Raw genomic sequence first — 18,782 nt, 5'->3', positions numbered from 1 at the left:
CATACCCAAAGGATGATAGTTCATGGTCCCCCATCAACCTGAAGGGCTGCCTCAGGGTTCTTCTTTGGGCCCAGTGTTGTTTAACATCTTTATACATGACTTAGATGAGGGAGTTCAGAATGTGCTCATCAGGTTTGCAGATGATACTAAACTGGGTGGTGTAGTTAATACCTTGGATGACAGAAATAGGATGCAGCTAAACTTGAATAGGAAGGAGGAATGGGGCCAGGCAAATAAAATGAAGTTTAATAGGGACAAATGTAAAGTGTTGCTCTTGGATAGCAAAAATCAGTTATATAAATATCAGATAGGTGAAATCTGGCTAGGTAGTATCACCAGTGAAAAGGATTTGAGGTTCTAGTGGACCATAAGCTTAATATGAGCCAGCATTGTGATGTGGGGATAAAAAGGCTAATGTGGTTTTAGGCTGCATTAGCAGAAGTATACTGTTAAGGTCATATGAGATATTGGTGCCACTGTACAATGCTTTGGTTAGGCCTCACCTGGAGTACTGTGTTCAGTTTTGGGCACCAGTTTAGGTAGGATGTCAATAAACTGCAAGTTCAGCATAGGGCAACAAAGCTGGTGAGGGGTTTGGAGACCAAGTCCTGCGAGGAGAGGCTACAGGAGCTAGGAAGCTCTGTGTTGGAGAAGAAATGCTTATTATATGATTGCCACCTTCTGATACTTAAGGGGATGCCATGAGGAAGATGGGGAGGATATATTTTCAGTCATGATGGATGACAGGATTCAGACTACTGGATATTAACCAAAGCAAAGCAGGTTTCACCTGAATTTGAGGCAGAACTTTGTGAAGTGTGTTTGATGCTGGAACTATACAATAATCCAAATTTTAAAAATCAGTTATTAATTCACATGAGTAGCTGTGCAGGTCAAACTAAAAGCAAAGCTAAAATTATCATTTAGACATCTCCTCTCACATGGTAGGACACTGCCAATCCGATATGGACCTAACAGGTAATGCCACAAGGACTGACAATGAAAGTTCAGTGTCCCAGTGCCCTCCAGGGATGAGTTAAACTCTGTGGAAGTAGATAAATGGACATGCACACCTGGGGCCTGCCATGCAGTTGTTTGGGCACTTTTGGCATTTTGAAAAATGAGTAGCCATCACAAAATGGCTGCTTGGAAAAGGATCAACCAGAAGATGCTGGAAGGTTCTGAGCCTTACATCCTTCTATGATGGAAGCAGCTGTTGCTCCATGTAAAGGTGTTCCCACCTGAACTCTTTTGAAATCCTTCCTACTCCAATCAGATGGAAGAAAACCAGGTGCGACACTTTGCTTTGGGGAAGAAGAGGGCACCAGCATACACTTCAGTGGTCACCGTGTTGGGGCTCACCAATTCAGGGCATAAAAAGTTTATGGAAACATTTCCAATTCACATTTTTCCATAAAACACACATCACTGGGCAAGACAGATAAGATGCTGGCTTGGAAAGCTGAGGTCTCGGAGGAACTGTGTTTCCCATATTTGAGGGGGTTTGGCTGTCTGTTGCTGACCCAATTAAGAGCCATGGGGTTATACTGGACTAGCACTTTAACACAGCAGCAAAAATTGCTTTGTTCCATCGTTATTATCCTGGAAGATTGCTCCCTATCTTGACTTGGCAGATCTGGACACATCGATCCATGTCACTGGATCAAACTTGCCATAACTTCAAGGCTAGACTATTGTACTGCACTCTACATGTGTGTTCTTCAAGTCAGCTTGGAAACTTCACTTGATACAGAATATTGCAGCTTCTTTGTTGTTGGGAGCTAGGCAGAATACGTATTTCATGTCCATTCTGCAATCACTCCTTTGGTTATCAATCAGTTACTAGGTTTGATTCAAGGCGCTGGTCATTACCCTTCATGGCCTTGGACCCACATACCAGCAGGACCACTTCTGTTAATACACTCTGCTGTGTGACCTTTCTTATTTGAAGGTGAGCCTGCCACTCTGCAAATAGGTAAGATCAGCCCATGCATGTGCATTCTCTGTTGTGGCTCCAACCTTTTAGAATAGCCTGGAAGAGATCAGAAAGGCCTCCCTAATACCATGGAATGTGCAAAACATTCGGGGGGGGGGGCTTTATTATAAACAGATTATAATAGAAGTCAGGAGGATGCTCTCCTAGGGGAATAGAATTGTAGTCTACTGCAATGTTTATGGTATGCACCGCCTTGCTTTTACTGTGTTTTTATACCTTTTGAAGTCTACTTTCTACACTGAAGTATGTCATGCCTTGCAGTTTTTTGTTTGCATCATCAATATATCAAATTCTCAACATGAACCATCTAAGGATACTTAAATCTGCCTGTCAGGGCCAGTGATAGAGAAGGGAGATTTTTCAACAAGCTCGGGGGGCCTCCTAGATTTGCAGAAAAATCTGAAAATGTAAAAATGGAGGGGTTAAATCCTCCCAAGGAGGAATGCAAATTTACCATCCCCACTACCACAGCTGTCACCTTTCCTCTGGCGGGCAGGGAGGAGCAGAAGGGACAGACACCACTAAAGTGCCAGCTCTTCAGGCAGGTGGGAGGGAGCACAAGCCCCTTCCCCCCACTACTTCAGCCAGCCAGCAAAGCCACCCCCTCTCCTCCACCACCACGGCAGCACTGCAGCAGTCAGGGAGGGGAAAGAGGCCATGGTCTGCCACTGCCCCCCTCACCACCAAGAAGCAAGACAGTCATGCAAGCAGACGGTTGGGAGGAACTGAAGCTGCCCCCACCACTGCATCAGCCTGCAGGCAGGACAAGACCCCCACCCTCACTTAGAGATGGTGAGCGGGTGGGTGGACCAAATGGGCAGGCAATTACGGGAGGAGTGGGGGAGTGCTTGTGCAATGGCTACCTGACAAGCAGCAGGCTTGGTGGGTAAGCAAGGGGAGGATGGGATCCTCCCACCCATGAATGACAGCCGTCTTCACTTTTTGTAAATGCTGTATTGTCCTTGGAGCTGAAATCAATCTTGTAGTTTCCACGTTAAAGTTAAAGAACAAGAAGGAGCACTACGCATATTTTTCTGATATGTTTGTAAAGCAATTTATTAGCATAGCCATACCCAAACCTCCTTATTCAGGAGAGCTCAAGAGGTATTATTTTTACTACAGAGAAATAGAAAAATATTAAGAAGAAAATCTGCTTTTCGTACAACAGGAGCAGGATCTTGAAAACTAGATCGCCAGCTCTTTTAAGAGGAATTTTATGATCACCACTCCCCCACAGAGAAACCTTTTGAATTGGTTAAAATCAGTAGAAAAGAAAATTGGCTAGTTACATTCAATAGAAAAATACTATCTCAGGAGTGAAAGGGACCACCAGGCCACAGCAAGTATTAAAAAAATCCAACTTTGTAATGGTACAATTCTCAGTGTGAAGCCAGCTCTTCAAATGAGCACCTTCAAATGAGTAAAGACAAAGCTTTTCTAAGGACAATGCACAGTCCTTAGAATCACCATCCTAGACTCTAGGCAAGGTCCTCAAAAGGAAGCAAGAGTTGGCCGAGTAGAAACCATGCAGAAGAGAGACAAGTATTTGAAAGTGAAGTCATGTTGGAACGTGGTTCAATTGCCATCGTAGACTCTCCCAGGTGTATTTCAAAAAGCAATAACCTTCGTAGTAATCAGGATGAACAGGAAGATGAGTAGGAGGCTGAGCATCAAGGCCGTGATATTCAGGCACTTGGCAGTGGAGCTATAGCTGTGAGCACCGTTATGGTCACCAATCACTTTGCGGTCCCGTGCCTGATAGGAAAGGAAAGAGAAAGATTAGCTATTGGAGGAAAGCTGGGAAATACCCCAAAGGTGCATTTGTGGAAGAGCTATTCCCCCGTGCTTTAGTAAAACCCAGATCACTTGCCATGAAATTTACTGGGTAACCTCGGGCTAATCATTCTCTCAGTCTAACCTAACTCTCAAGTTAGCACATCACCTTCGATTAGCACATTACCTTTGATACTTTTTGCAGGAAAATGATTCAGCTCAACCCAACCCCCTTCTGACTATATATTACTCTTCCTACACACTTGACACTGAGAGACACCGTCCTTCAGTGTTGCTCCTCTGAAGATGCCGGCTGCCACAGCTGCGGGCGAAACGCCAGGAAAGAAAATACCAAGACCACGGTCACACAGCCCGGATAACCTACAAGAACCGATGAACTCTGACCGTGAAAGCCTTCGACAATATTTCTAACTCTCAAGACTTCTGCGACGATAACATGGCGGAGGAGAGAATCACAAATGCTGCCCCGCGTCCCTTGGAGGAAAGTCAGGATAAATGTGCACTAAATAGAAACGTAGAGCTGCGTGTTGTCAATACACGCCATCACAAATCAACCACGACACTTCGATGGAGTCTGCGCACCACATGCAGCTGTCTGGTTGTGCAAAGGTGTGTAAGCCAGCCCTAAGGGGGGGGGGTCCCACCTCCTCTTCTATCAAGAAAAAAAATGGTACTGCTGGGCCTGTCTATCCTACAGTCCACAAATCCCTATATTGTGTTCCAAACACACCATTTTCTCAACTGCTACCAGTTTATGACCTATGAACTGCAGTTTTACTCAACAATGGTATACCCAGTGCAGGATTTAGATGAAGAGAGGCCCCAGGCTATTTGACTTGAGAGGCCCCTGCCAATACCCCACCAGCACAGCTAGAGGAAGATGGAAGACTCTTTTAAACAAAATTCAGTGACCATGAGGACAATGACGGGTATTTAAAATTCTGCAATTCACAATTTCTCCTCTAAAGGACATAAGATGTTATTGTTAAATACCGTAGTGATTGGGGGGGGAGCATTAATGTTAAAATTAACACTGTGGAAAACTTTTGCAATAACCAAACTTTGTAAACATTTTGTGGAATAAGCAGGAATTTTTAGGAGAATGAAATTGTAAGTTTGCTGTTATATTTTTTAAAAATACATATATTCTTTTAAAAGACATATAAAGAAATAAAGAGACCACAATACTCAAATACACTATGACTAAAAAAGTTTTTTTTCTAGCCTTTCCCATAGCAAATAAATCCAAAAGTTCATCAAAATTTGTCTAAGCTTGTCATTTCAATGCACAGAATGCTCAGTGCGGACAACCCCTCTTGAGACATTGTGGCCCTTAATTCATTTTAAGTCTTTTGAGGCTTGAAAAAGACCTCTCTCTCCAGAGCAGTTAGTGACCATTAAGCTGAGAAACAGCCACAAGATTGCTTCCACATTAGGGAAGGCCGTCTGAATTTTTTCCTTGTCTATAATTTGATAAAGGTTTGTATGAGACAGTGCGCTCTTCTGTAGGACGATGGTTTTGTCTCCCATATAAGCGAAAGTGCAAAAGTTCATCAGTAAGTTTCAGTTCAACATCTTCTGAATATTTTTACACGTGCCTCCCACCTAAAGTCTGAAAACTATTTAGGCACCTTTGACTGAGGTTGCAAAAATGATTGTAGAAACCCCCATCTCTTTGTGGAGGATGAAAAGAAGGTATAAATTTCTTTGATAGTGCCAAAACAGTTCACTGCATCAAGGCAGCACTCAACAGGCAAACGGCCCACCAAATTTAGAGTGACCAGTGCCTGGAATAAATCTTGCAAATTTGGTTTTTCTCAATGGTTTTTGCTGCACTGTTGTAGCTACCAGCCGCTGTCGTAAGACTGCCCTCGGCATTTCCTAAAGTCAGTTTCAAGTTAAGTAGTTCGTCTCCTCTGAACGATAAGCCTCATTGTGCAAGAGCGCATATTATGATGGCATGAAAGGCCGACGGCAGGGCCAAAAATATACACCTTGGCTGGAGGCCCCCTAGATTTTGAGACCCTAGGCTTCAGCCTGCCAAGCCTATAGGTCAGTGGTTCCCAAACATTTCACGCCACCACCCTCTTGGTTCCACAACGCAATCCCAGCGCCCCCTACCCTATCCTATAGAAAGCATTATTCAAAACAGGGGTTTGCATGACTCACTAAAAAGGTAAAGGTCCCCTGTGCAAGCACCGGGTCATTCCTGACCCATGGGGCGACGTCACATCCCGACGTTTTCTAGGCAGACTTTGTTTGCGGGGTGGTTTGCCAGTGCCTTCCCCATTTGCATGACTCACTAAAGAAGGTAATAACAATAAAAAGAAGACAATAACAATAAAACAGTAACAACTAATTGCACATCTATTCAAAATCAAATTAAAACTTTTTAGTTGAAATTTATTGGACAAAACTGATGAACCTGACCCCGTGATACCAGCTCTTGAAAGTCTGGGAAAAAATTCTGCTAGTTTCTACCAAATGGCCAGCATGGTGTCATAGCTTGATCTATTGTAAATTAGTGAACAAAACAGTTGAAGGGACCCACCTCTAGCGCCCCCCTGTTGCCCCCTTGCCTCTTAGTCACCCCCTAGGTAATCCCACCGCCCCCCCCCCCGGGGTGGTACTGCCCACTTTGGGAACCACTGCTATAGGTAAATCTGGCACTGGGTACACCCAATGCCAAAAAGGCCATTGCAAGAACCAGCAGTGCGCAGTGATTAGGGTGCCAGACCAAGATTGGGGAGACCCGGGCTCAAATCCCCACTCTTCCATGCAAGTTCACTGTGCGACCCTGGGCCACTCAGGCACTTTAAGCATTGCCGTGAGGATAAAATGGAAGTGGGAAAATGATGTCTGCCACCCTATCATTGGAGATAGATTGGGATATAAAAACAACCAGACCTGCATTATTTCTCCCCCACTTAAGTGATGTTTGCAATACTCGCTGGCCATTTTTGCATGGTAATTAGCAGCATGTTCCAGGCTGAATTGCCCCACTTTTTTCTTTTTTAAATTTTGCATGCTGAACTGTCATTCGGGAAGTGACTGTGAAGCCGGGGCAAGTAGCTTTGCATTACTAAAGAGCCCAGATAACGCGACCTTTTGTGTTTGCTGAAGAATCACCCTCAAGGAACAATGCAAAACAGAGGTGTTGGCTATGCACATGCTAATAGCCTATGCAAACAGGAACAAAGGAGCAGGGGAGTGGAACTTCTCTTTTTGCTTGGGACCGTGAAAAGGTATTTTTAAAGTCGCATTTTTAAAAAGAGCTTTGAGTGAGCAAAAAGAGCTTTGAGCGAGCAAGCATCAAAATTGACCATGCAAAAATGGCTGCTGCCATCATTTTTTTTTAAATGCAGAGAAGTTAACAGCCTGTGCAAAATATTGTCGAAGGCTTTCACGGTCAGAGTTCATTGGTTCTTGTAGGTTATCTGGGCTGTGTAACCGTGGTCTTGGAATTTTCTTTGCATGTGCAAAGTTCAGAGAAGCTTCAAAGGGAAGTGTGCAATCTCACAAAGCAGTTTAAAAGTTTCAGCGATCTGGATAGAAATCAGGCTTGCATTTTGCTGTTCTCCTTGTGTGCCCAAGTGTACAGAAACCGCAACGGAAAATGCTGGCCTTGGGGGCCTCTTTTCTCTCACTTACAGTTTATTACTTTAGAGCTTTCTTGTTGCTCAGGAGCGGCCATGTGTGCTCAAGGAACATGCACGTTTTAGAATCATAGAGTTGGAATGCACATTTTAGAATCATAAGTTGGAAGGGACCACCAGGGTCATCTAGTCCAACCCCCTGCACAATGCAGGAAACTCACAACTATCTGCCCCCCACACACACTCCCAGTGACCCCCACTCCATGTCTAGAAGATGGCCAAGATGCACCAGCCCTGCTCGTGAGTAAACATCAGTGCCTCCAATTGTTGGAACGGCTGGCGGACTTGAACCCCCCTGCCTCCCTCCCTCCCGACCCTTAAGATTCAAGCACCCTTCGGGTTCTCAGCAGAGGGAGGAGGGGGAACAAGCCGAGTTACCAACGAAAAAAGGAAGTCCCAGGCCGGGAGGTTTTGCCTTGGATGTGCCGCTCTCCAGATGCACATTTTCCCCATCCAAATCCTCAGAACTCAACAATAAGCCCCCCCCCCATGCAGAGTTCTGAGAATTCAAATAGGGGAAAACGTGCATCTAAGGAGTGGCAAATCCAGGGCAAAACCTCCTATGCCACAGGCAACTCATTACAAAGGCAAAAAGGCACGGATTGTGGTGGTTTGCCTTGGATTTGCTGCTCTCTAGATGCACATTTCCCCCATCCAAATCCCCCCATCTCTAGATGCACATTTCCCCCATCCACATTCCCCCATCCCTAGATGCACATTTCCCCCATCCACATTCCCCCATCTCTAGATGCACATTTCCCCATCCACATTTCCATCTCCAGATGAACATTTCCCCCATCCAAATTCCCCCATCTCTAGATGCACATTTCCCCATCCACATTCCCCCATCTCTAGATGCACATTTCCCCCATCCAAATTCCCCCATCTCTAGATGCACATTTTCCCCATCCGAATTCCCCCATCTCCAGATGAACATTTCCCCCATCCAAATTCCCCCATCTCTAGATGCACATTTGCCCCATCCACATCCCCCCATCTCTAGATGTACATTTTCCCCATCTCTAGATGCACATTTCCCCCATCCACATTCCCCCATTTCTAGATGCACATTTGCCCCATCCAAATCCCCCCATCTCCAGATGCACATTTCCCCCATCCAAATTCCCCCATCTCCAGATGCACATTTCCCCCATCCAAATTCCCCCATCTCCAGATGCACATTTCCCCCATCCAAATCCCCCCATTTCTAGATGCAATTTCCCCCATCCCCAGATGCACATTTGCCCCATCCAAATCCCCCCATTTCTAGATGCACATTTGCCCCATCCAAATCCCCCCATCTCTAGATGCAATTTCCCCCATCCAAATCCCCCCATCTCTAGGTGCACATTTGCCCCATCCACATTCCCCCATTTCTAGATGCACATTTGCCCCATCCCAATCCCCCCATTTCTAGATGCAATTTCCCCCATCCAAATTCCCCCATCCCTAGGTGCACATTTGCCCCATCCACATTCCCCCATCTCTAGATGCACATTTGCCCCATCCAAATCCCCCCATCCCAATAAGCCCTCCTGTAGGGTTTTGAGAATTCGAATGGGGGGGGGGGAGAGAAACGTGCATCTAAAGAGCTGCAAAACCTCCCGTGCACGAAGGGCCCCGTCGCTCTCACCTTGACGGAGAAGGCCAGGGCCATGACCCCCAGGCAGCAGAAGTTCAAGTACATGGTGGTGAAGATGGACCAGGCGATGTGGTCCCGGGCCGGCGCGGCGGAGACCTGCGGGCCCACGTGCACCACGGTGCAGCCCTCGAGGGGCGGCGGCGGCGGCAGCAGCTCGTGCTCTTCCTTCAGCGGCTCGTAGCGCGGCGGCGGGGGCGCGCGGCCCGGCGGCAGCAGGCACTGGGACGCTGCGCTCGCCATGGCCCCGGCGGCGAGTGGGCGCGCGGCTCCAGTCCGCCGGCCGCGCGCTCCCGCCGCCCCGCCTCCGAAGCCAGTGGGCGGGGCGGCCGGGCGGCAGGACGGGACGCGCTTGGGGGAGATGGACAGTCCGTGCAGGGAGGCTGGGGCGCTGCAGGGGCGTCCACGTGGGGTTGCTTTGACGCGGGAGCACACGCAGGCTGCAAGGGCTGGGGTCGCTTTGCTCTGCTTACATGGCTGTTAATGCACTTTGTGTTCCTTTAAAAAAAAAATTTTTTTTTCAAACTTATTCACATTCCATTATATCCTTCCAATTGTAGTATATAATATAAACAATTTCTATCTTATCACTAAAAAAACAGTATATGATTAACTTCCCCTCTCCCCTCCTCTATCCATTTAATATCTTTATTTCTCTCTTTGTAATGAAAGTCTAATTCATTTGAATAACCCACATTTGTCATTATCTTAAAATCTAATCTTTAACTTTGGTATTTTAATTACTTCAAACAATTTTGAATTAGTTCTTGTAGGTTATCCGGGCTGTGTAACCGTGGTCTTGGAATTTTCTTTCCTGACGTTTCGCCAGCAACTGTGGCAGGCATCTTCAGAGGAGTAACACTGAAGGACAGTGTCTCTCAGTGTCAAGGGTGTAGGAAGAGTAATATATAGTCAGAAAGGGGTTGGGTTTGAGCTGAGTATTGTCCTGCAAAAGTATTGTCCTGTAAGTATCAAGATAATGTGCTAATGAGGGTATGGTATGTTAATATTCAATAATTTTGAATTAGATCAAAACGTTTCTCTTAATATTTCCCAAGTTAAGTTCATTTACACAGTCCGGGGAGGCTGGGGCGCTGCACTTGCTTCCACGTGGAGTTGCTTTGACGCGGGAGCACACGCAGGCTGCAAGGGCTGGGGTCGCTTTTCTCTGCTCTGGTTGGACCTCACATGGCTGTTCATGCACTTTGTGTTCCTTTAAAAAAAAAATTTTTTTTTCAAACTTATTCACATTCAATTATATCATTCCAATCGTAGTATAGAATATCAACAATTTCTATCTTATCACTAAGATTTCTATCTTATCACTGCAAGTGCTGGTGTGCTCTGGTCAGACCTCACGTGGCTGTTCCTGCACTTTGTATTCCTTTAAAAAAATGCTTTTTTTTATTTTTCAAACTTATTCACATTTAATTATATTATTCCAATCGTAGTATAGAATATAAGCAATTTCTATCTTATCACTAAGATTTCTATCTTATCACTGCCAGTGCTGGTGTGCTCTGGTCAGACCTCACGTGGCTGTTCCTGCACTTTGTGTTCCTTTAAAAAAATACTTTTTTTTATTTTTCAAACTTATTCACATTTAATTATATCCTTCCAATCGTAGTATAGAATATAAGCAATTTCTATCTTATCACTAAGATTTCTATCTTATCACTGCAAGTGCTGGTGTGCTCTGGTCAGACCTCACGTGGCTGTTCATGCACTTTGTGTTCCTTTAAAAAAATTCTTTTTTTTAATTTTTCAAACTTATTTTTCACATTTAATTATATCGTTCCAATCGTAGTATAGAATATCAACAATTTCTATCTTATCACTAAGATTTCTATCTTCTCACTGCAAGTGCTGGTGTGCTCTGGTCAGACCTCACATGGCTGTTCCTGCACTTTGTATTCCTTTAAAAAAAAATTTTTTTTCATTTTTCAAACTTATTCACATTCAATTATATCATTCCAATCGTAGTATAGAATATCAACAATTTCTATCTTATCACTAAAAAAACAGTATATGATTAACTTCCCCTTTCCCCTCCCTCTATCCATTTAATATCTTTATTTCTCTCTTTGTAATTAAAATCTAATTCATTAGAATAACCCACATTTGTCATTATCTTAAAATCTAATCTTTAACTTTGGCATCTTAATTACTTCAAACAATTTGAATTAGATCAAAACGTCTCTTAATATTTCCCAAGTTCAGTCCAGGGAGGCTGGGGCGCTGCAGTTGCTTCCACGTGGAGTTGCTTTGACATGGAAGCACAGGCTGCAAGTGCTGGTGTTGCTTTGCTCTCCTCTGGTTAGACCTCACATGGCTGTTCCTGCACTTTGTATTCCTTTAAAAAAGAATTTTTTTTTATTTTTCAAACTTATTCACATTCAATTATGTCATTCCAATCGTAGTATATAATATAAACAATTTCTATCTTATCACTAAAAAAACAGTATATGATTAACTTCCCCTCTCCCCTCCTCTATCCATTTAATATCTTCATTTCTCTCTTTGTAATTAAAGTCTAGTTCATTAGAATAACCCACATTTGTCATTATCTTAAAATCTAATCTTTAACTTTGGCATCTTAATTACTTCAAACCATTTGAATTAGATCAAAACGTTTCTCTTAATATTTCCCAAGTTAAGTTCATTTACACAGTCCAGGGAGGCTGGGGCACTGCAATTGCTTCCACGTGGAGTTGCTTTGACGTGGAAGCACACACAGGCTGCAAGTGCTGGTGTCGCTTTGCTCTGCTGTGGTTAGACCTCACATGGCTGTTCCTGCGCTTTGTATTCCTGGCGATGTATTAAGAGTTTGAAAATGTAAAATGATGGAACTGGCCAAAATGGCAAAATTAACTGCATTAATAAATCAAAAAGAAAACACTGAATTTTTGGGAGAATGGGAGGCAAGGACAACTTATTGTGTAACTGAACTTAAATTGGGAAATATTAAGGGATATGAATTGATCTAATTCAAAACGTTAGTAGTAATTACAACTTTAAAAATTTATTGTAGGATTGACAGATTTGGTTTATTATAATGAATTAGAACAACACAAAGAGAGAAACATGGATATTAAATGGACTGAGGAGGGGAGAGGGGAAGTTAAATATATATACTTGCTTAAAGATAAGACAGAAATCTTTTCTACTATGTACTTTGTGAATTGAAAAACAATTAAGATTGTAAATCAATTTAAATTAATAAAAAATTCTTTAAAAAGTTTGAAAATGTTATAAAAAACATCGCTTTAAAAGGGTTTTTGGATACTACGGCTTATAAATGGTTGGAAGACGTCTTCACAGCTAAAGGGGCCAAACAAAGTGTGAACAGTATTTTTTATAACGTTTTCAAACTCTTAATACATCGCTGGGAATACATAGAAAGTGCGAACAGTATTTTTTATAACATTTTCAAACTCTTAATACATCGCGGTTAAAAAATGGTTGGAAGACGTCTTCACAGCTAAAGGGGCCAAACAAAGTGCGAACAGTATTTTTTTATAACAGTTTCAAACTCTTAATACATCGCTGGGAATACTTAGAAAGTGTGAACAGTATTTTTTATAACGTTTTCAAGCTCTTCATACATTGCTGGGAATACATAGAAAGTGCGAACAGTATTTTTTATAACAGTTTCAAACTCTTAATACATCGCTGGGAATACATAGAAAGTGCGAACAGTATTTTTTATAACATTTTCAAACTCTTAATACATCGCGGTTAAAAAATGGTTGGAAGACGTCTTCACAGCTAAAGGGGCCAAAGTGCGAACAGTATTTTTTATAAGTTTCAAACTCTTAATACATCGCTGGGAATACTTAGTGCGAACAGTATTTTTTATAACGTTTTCAAACTCTTAATACATCGCTGTTAAAAATGGTTGGAAGACGTCTTCACAGCTAAAGGGGCCAAACAAAGTGCGAACAGTAGTTTTTATAACAGTTTCAAACTCTTGATACATTGGTGGGAATACATAGAAAGTGCGAACAGTATTTTTTATAACGTTTTCAAACTCTTCATACATTGGTGGGAATGCCTAGTGCGGTAACAGCTGTGTTCAGTTTTGGGCACTGCAGTTCAATCCATCCATCTATCAGTCTGTCTGTCTGTCTGTCTGTCTGTCTGTCTGTCTGTCTGTCTGTCTGTCTGTTACGGCCAATGGCCAGCATAAAATTACAAAACAGTATGGGCTAGCCTGATCATCTCAGATCTCAGAACCTGGTTAGTATTTGGATGGGAAACCACCAAGGAATACCAGGGGTTGCTGTGCAGAGGAAGGCACTGGCAAACCACCTCTGATAGTCTCTAGCCATGAAAACCCCAAAAGGGGCCGCCATAAGTCGGCTGCGACGTGAAGGCACTTTACACACACACACAGGTATATTCACACACCCATAACTGAAGTGATAGAAAGTTGAATAAAATATCCTAAAATGGACACGTTAAAATACATTTGTCAGCATATTAAAATACAAGAGAGAGAAAATACATTATACCATGCTTCACCCATCACTCATCATCTGGTGCATTGCAAAAAGTGTAACCTGTTTTATTTTGAGCACTCCTTTTAGTAATGGCCTTCCAACAAAATTTAGCTACATCGTAAGATATAGCGGGATTTTTATCCTCGAGCAGAAATTGGTTTATTGAACTCTCACTGGCTATAGATTGATGTAAAAGGCCAAATTGTTGTAACCAGGGGTCGATTATAGTTCTTCTAAAGTCCAGGTAAAATTCACAGTGTAATAAAATGTGTGCCAGGGATTCTTCCTCTCCTGCTGTACATCAACATTTTCTCAGCTCTCTAGGTTGATTTTATCAGTCTGTCAATCTTTATTAAAAACAGTCAGACCAGCACAACTCTTCACAATTTACCATTAAAACCCTTAGGGTTACACTCTACCCACAGGTTAATACAAATAGTAAAACAGTTGTTTGCACTCTTTGCAAACTATCAAAACGATATAAACTACCCATTAAAATTATTGACACGGCGGTGTTCTCAGCAGCGTCTGGCGGATTCTATGGGAAATCCATTCCACGTTTTCTTTGCAACTCTTTTTGTGCTGTAATGTATTTCAATGGAGCCAATGCAAGTCAAGGGACACTCCAGGCTCCCATTATCTTCAATGGGCTGGGCATCCTATCCCATTGAGTCCAATGGGCTGGCTTGTCATGCGTTTTAGTACATCCCCTTCAGAGGCCGTGCATCTCAGAGTTCGCCGCCCTGGGCCTGTCAGGCAGAGATGAAGCTCCTCTGCCAGGCTGCTGCTGTGGACCCAGGTGGTACAAGTATGGAAAATATACATGCATTTCCCCCCCCCCCCACACACACACACACTCATTTACCCCTGCTATAGCTGCCAGGGTCCACAGGTTTACAAAGGTCATTTGGGTGGTGAACCTGAAATATGTGACCCAATTCCACTTAAAATGTCATTTGTCCATCTGTGGTGTTTGATACACCACAAGGTGTTTTTTTTTTTAAAGGCTTAATTATATTTGCAAAATATTGCACTATCCACACCCTCAAGTCATCATTTGACCTTGCAGTCTTAAAGGGAAAGTCGTGGACCCCGCCCTAACTTTCTAATGGCAAATGTAATTAAATTTCAGCCCTGCATGGGAGTGGAAGTTATTTCTATAGATCATGGTGATAATGCTTAGAGTGAAGAAAGGGGAAGGAATCTCAGCCCAGCCTACCTCACAGGGCTGTTGTGAGGATAAAATGGAGGAGAGGAGACTGCTGTAAGCTGGTTTGGGTCCCCATTGGGAATGAAGACAAGGTATAAATAAATTCCCATGGCATGAGTGGGAATTTGAACCTCAGTCTCCCAGACACTATTCCAATACGCATTAGATGTAGCCATGTAAGTAACTTGCCTTTTGCAGCTGAATCCCCCAACACACACTAGTTCCAGATTTTGGGAGGTGCTCAGCAAAAAACACCCAGAGCCCCCCTTCTACCCATCAACAGGCCCCCCTCATGCCTCTCTTTCTACTCACCCACCTGTGAATCTTCCCCCCACAGCACCAGTGGGGTGCATGCAGCTGGTAGAGCTTCTGCTGTGGTTGCCAGAGGTTCTGCCACTGGCTACCTTCACACACTCCCCATCAATACTGGGAGCATGGGTGGGGAAGGGAGTATGGACAGGTGGTAGGGGAGGCAAACATGTACAGGGCCAGTGACAGTGGTCCCTGTACCGGAAGCCCTTGTCCCCTGCCTCCAGGTATGTTGACGCGCCCTAGGACTTCGTAACATCATGTAAATTGGCCTGTAATGAAAAAACTGACCCAGAGTATTCATGTGCAATAGGGTTGCCAACCTCCAGGCGGTGGCAGAAGATCTGCTATTACGACTGATCGCCAGCAGATAGAGATCAGTCAGTTCACCTAGAGGAAATGGCTGCTTTGGCCATTGGACTCTATGGCATCGAAGGCCCTCCTCTCCCCAAACCCCGCCCTCCTCAGGCTCTGCCCCAAAAACCTCCTGCCGGTGGCGAAGAGGGACCTGGCAACCCTAATGTGCAAAGAGGAACAATGTGGTGCAGAAAGTAACAAAATCCCCATTCCAGGAAGTAAGAATCTGGACACAGTGAGTTAATCAGTGATCTAATGTGCAAATCAGCCAGCAACGCTGATCCGTTCTGTATTTGTTCAATGTGTGCTTGGCATACACAGACCTATGATTTTACGCTAGTGCAGACCCAGCCTGGCCCGCCATCTGACCTTGGACGTATGAGTTGTGCAAATGCCAGGTTTTCTTCCAAGCCTGTGTAGCTGTCATCTGCCTAGATTAGGAGTATATGTGGGGAAGTAGATAGACAACAGCTGTACATTCAGCCCAGGAATTAAGTTTTCTGGTTCTTGAGGTAGAGGGCAGGGTTGCCAACTGAAAAGAAAATAACTACCTGGCCTACTCTTATGGCTCTTACAGCAGGTCAATATGCAGAAGCAAGCAAATACAGTTTTTTTTCTTGGCATGGAATTAAGCATCTGCTCAAGCTATTGTGAAAAGCATAGGAGCATGGGACAGTGACAAAAACAAAAACCCACCTCAAAATGCCCACCCTAGTAAGGACAAGGGATTCAGAGCAGATGTGTGTGTAAAGTGCCGTCAAGTCGCAGCCGACTTATGGCGAGCCCTTTTGGGGTTTTCATGGCAGAAAACTAACAGAGGTGGTTTGCCAGTGCCTTCCTCTGCACAGCAAGCCTGGTATTCCTTGGTGGTCTCCCATCCAAATACTAACCAGGGCCGACCCTGCTTAGCTTCTGAGATCTGATGAGATCAGGCCAGTCTGGGTTATCCAGGTCAGGCTCAGAGCAGATAAAGGTAAAGGTCCCCTGTGCAAGCACCGGGTCATTCCTGACCCTTGGGGTGACGTCAAATCACGACATTTACTAGGCAGACTTAGTTTACGGGGTGGTTTGCCAGTGCCTTCCCCAGCCATCTCCCCTTTACCCCCATCAAGCTGGGTACTCATTCTACCGACCTCGGAAGGATGGGAGGCTGAGTCAACCTTGAGCCGGCTACCTGAAACCGACTTCTGCCGGGATCGAACTCAGGTCGTGAGCAGAGCTTGGACTGCGGTACTGCAGCTTACCACTCTGCGCCATGGGGCTCCTATCTATCAGAGCAGATAGAAGGTAAAAAATCCCAGCATGGCTCGGGACCGGTGCTTCAGTATATTCAAGATTCCCTTTTAAAAGAACAATGTCATTCAAGAGCATTTGTTGTGGTTACTTTCCGTAGCCTTCTCTACAAGTCTTCCTCCGTATTTTTGTTGTTGTTAATCTAAGCAGTTGTTTGAGGCTGCAACCAGGAGTAGAGAAAGAGGAACAGACATTTAATCCTTCTCCAGCAAGTAGCCCTTTTAGGTTATAAAATCAGTCTCCTCAAGCAGCTTTTCTCCTCATGGGGTTAACTAGAACCTGATTATGGGATGGAGGAAAATTCCACCCCCTGGACCGTTCCCTTTTTTCTTGTGTTCAGTTCTTTGTTTGTCAGATTTGTGTTGCAATAAAGGAAGTTGTTTTACATTCTGCAGTTCATGTAAGTGCACAGATTTACTTCATTATCACAGTGAGATCACCAAATTGGCGAAGAGATACAAAGCATGGCCTCAGATGGAAAAATTGAGGAATTTGATCTGGATAAGGAGGACTGGCCGCAATATATTGAAAGACTGGGCCACTAGTTCCTGGCGAATGAGATCACAGATGAAGCTATATTTCTCAGTGTCTATGGCTGCAAAACCTATTCACTCTTGCGATTCCTATTGCACCCTGAGTAGCCTGGAGACCAACGTTTAACAGATTTGCAAAAGATTTCGACTGAACATTACAGTCCTAAACCTAATATCATTGTGGAATGTTTTAAATTCCATAGCAGAATGAGGAAAGATGGAGAATCTATATTAGACTATATAGCTGAGCTCAAAACACTGACAGAACGCTGCTCCTTTAGAAATGTTTTGGAGTATATGTTAAGAGATAGATTTGTGCGTGGAGTGCAGGATGAGAAAATTCAAAGGCAGTTATTGTCAGAAGGGAACCTGGCTTGGGCCAAAACTGCAGAACTGGCAACAGCCATGGAGGCAGCAATGAAAAATGTTAAGGATTTTGTCAGCTAAGGCTTCCTGGCTTTCGGCCTCTGCCCATCCCCATCCCCCCCCCCCAGCATTTACACCTCAATGGAGACCTTCCCGGCTAATTGTTACCAGGTCCCGTGGAACAATGCCTGGGAGGTCTGGCAACCACCTAGCTATTTCACACATTAGTTTCATGTATAGTTTTTCCTGTGAGTAGTTACCGGCTGTTACCTTCTGTTTTGTTTCCTTACACCTACGCCATCAAGACAACTCTGCCTCAACTCGCCCCTTTTGTATTATGCCCTGAAGTCAAGAAGAATGGCCTCTAGCATATGCTTCAAGGTCACTCAATAAAGCAGAGCGAGGTTATTCACAAGTGGGGGAAAAGGGCCAAAAGGGACCTAGCCATTATCTTTGGTGTAAAAAAAAGCCACCAGTATCTGTATGGGAAACAGTTCACAATTGTCACAGACCATAAACCATTGATTGGACTCATTAATGAAAATAAAGCTGTGCCCACCATGGCAGCAGCCCGGTTACAATGTTGGGCCCTGACACTAGCAGCATATCAATACAAAATAATCTACAAAGCTGATAACTAACATGGAAATGCAGACGCCCTGAGCAGACTACCAATACCAGATGTACCCAGGACTGAAGATGTCCCTGAGGAAGTTGTATTGTTGATGGAGCATCTTGATCAAACCCCAGTAAAAGCTTCTCAGATCACAGTATGGACCAGGCAGGATCCAATTCTGTCTCAAGTAGCACAGTTCATTCTGCAAGGCTGGCCCACACAGAATCCTGGAGAAGCAATTCATCCTTGGAGCAGGAGAGCTGAATTAAGTGTGGAAAATGGGTGCATATTGTGGGGTACCAGGGTTGTCATTCCTCCACAAGGAAGACAGAAGGTTCTAAAGGAACTGCATGAAGCCCATACTGGAACCTCTCGCATGAAGGCTTTAGCTCACAGCTACATTTGGTGGGCACGTTTGGATGAAGATTTAGAACAGGAGTGCAAACAGTGTGTCCAATGTCAACAAAACCAACAGACACCAGCATTGGCACCTTTATATCCATGGGAGTGG

At 44.1% G+C, this 18,782-nt stretch overlaps 1 protein-coding gene across 1 annotated transcript; it reads right to left on the bottom strand.

The window, feature by feature from the left end:
- Window positions 1-3,604: 3,604 nt before the first annotated feature.
- LOC130479582 (interferon-induced transmembrane protein 3-like) lies at window positions 3,605-9,328 on the bottom strand. The gene is made up of 2 exons (XM_056851978.1): window positions 9,080-9,328; window positions 3,605-3,751 (listed from the first exon to the last, which is right to left on the bottom strand). The coding sequence occupies exons 1-2, from the start codon at window positions 9,326-9,328 to the stop codon at window positions 3,605-3,607; spliced, it is 396 nt and encodes a 131-aa protein (XP_056707956.1).
- Between the last annotated feature and the right edge of the window lie 9,454 nt (window positions 9,329-18,782).

The sequence above is a fragment of the Euleptes europaea genome, chromosome 6, assembly GCF_029931775.1.
Source record: "Euleptes europaea isolate rEulEur1 chromosome 6, rEulEur1.hap1, whole genome shotgun sequence".
Classification (NCBI taxonomy): domain Eukaryota; kingdom Metazoa; phylum Chordata; class Lepidosauria; order Squamata; family Sphaerodactylidae; genus Euleptes; species Euleptes europaea.
This window is presented reverse-complemented; position numbering and strand designations above follow the sequence as displayed.

Excerpts from the sequence above, each read along its gene's own strand:
- LOC130479582 (XM_056851978.1), bottom strand. The coding sequence starts at position 9,328 with ATGGCGAGCGCAGCGTCCCAGTGCCTGCTGCCGCCGGGCCGCGCGCCC. Across the intron at positions 3,752-9,079 it reads CCCTGGCCTTCTCCGTCAAG|GCACGGGACCGCAAAGTGAT; the intron begins GTGAGAGCGACG and ends CTTTCCTATCAG.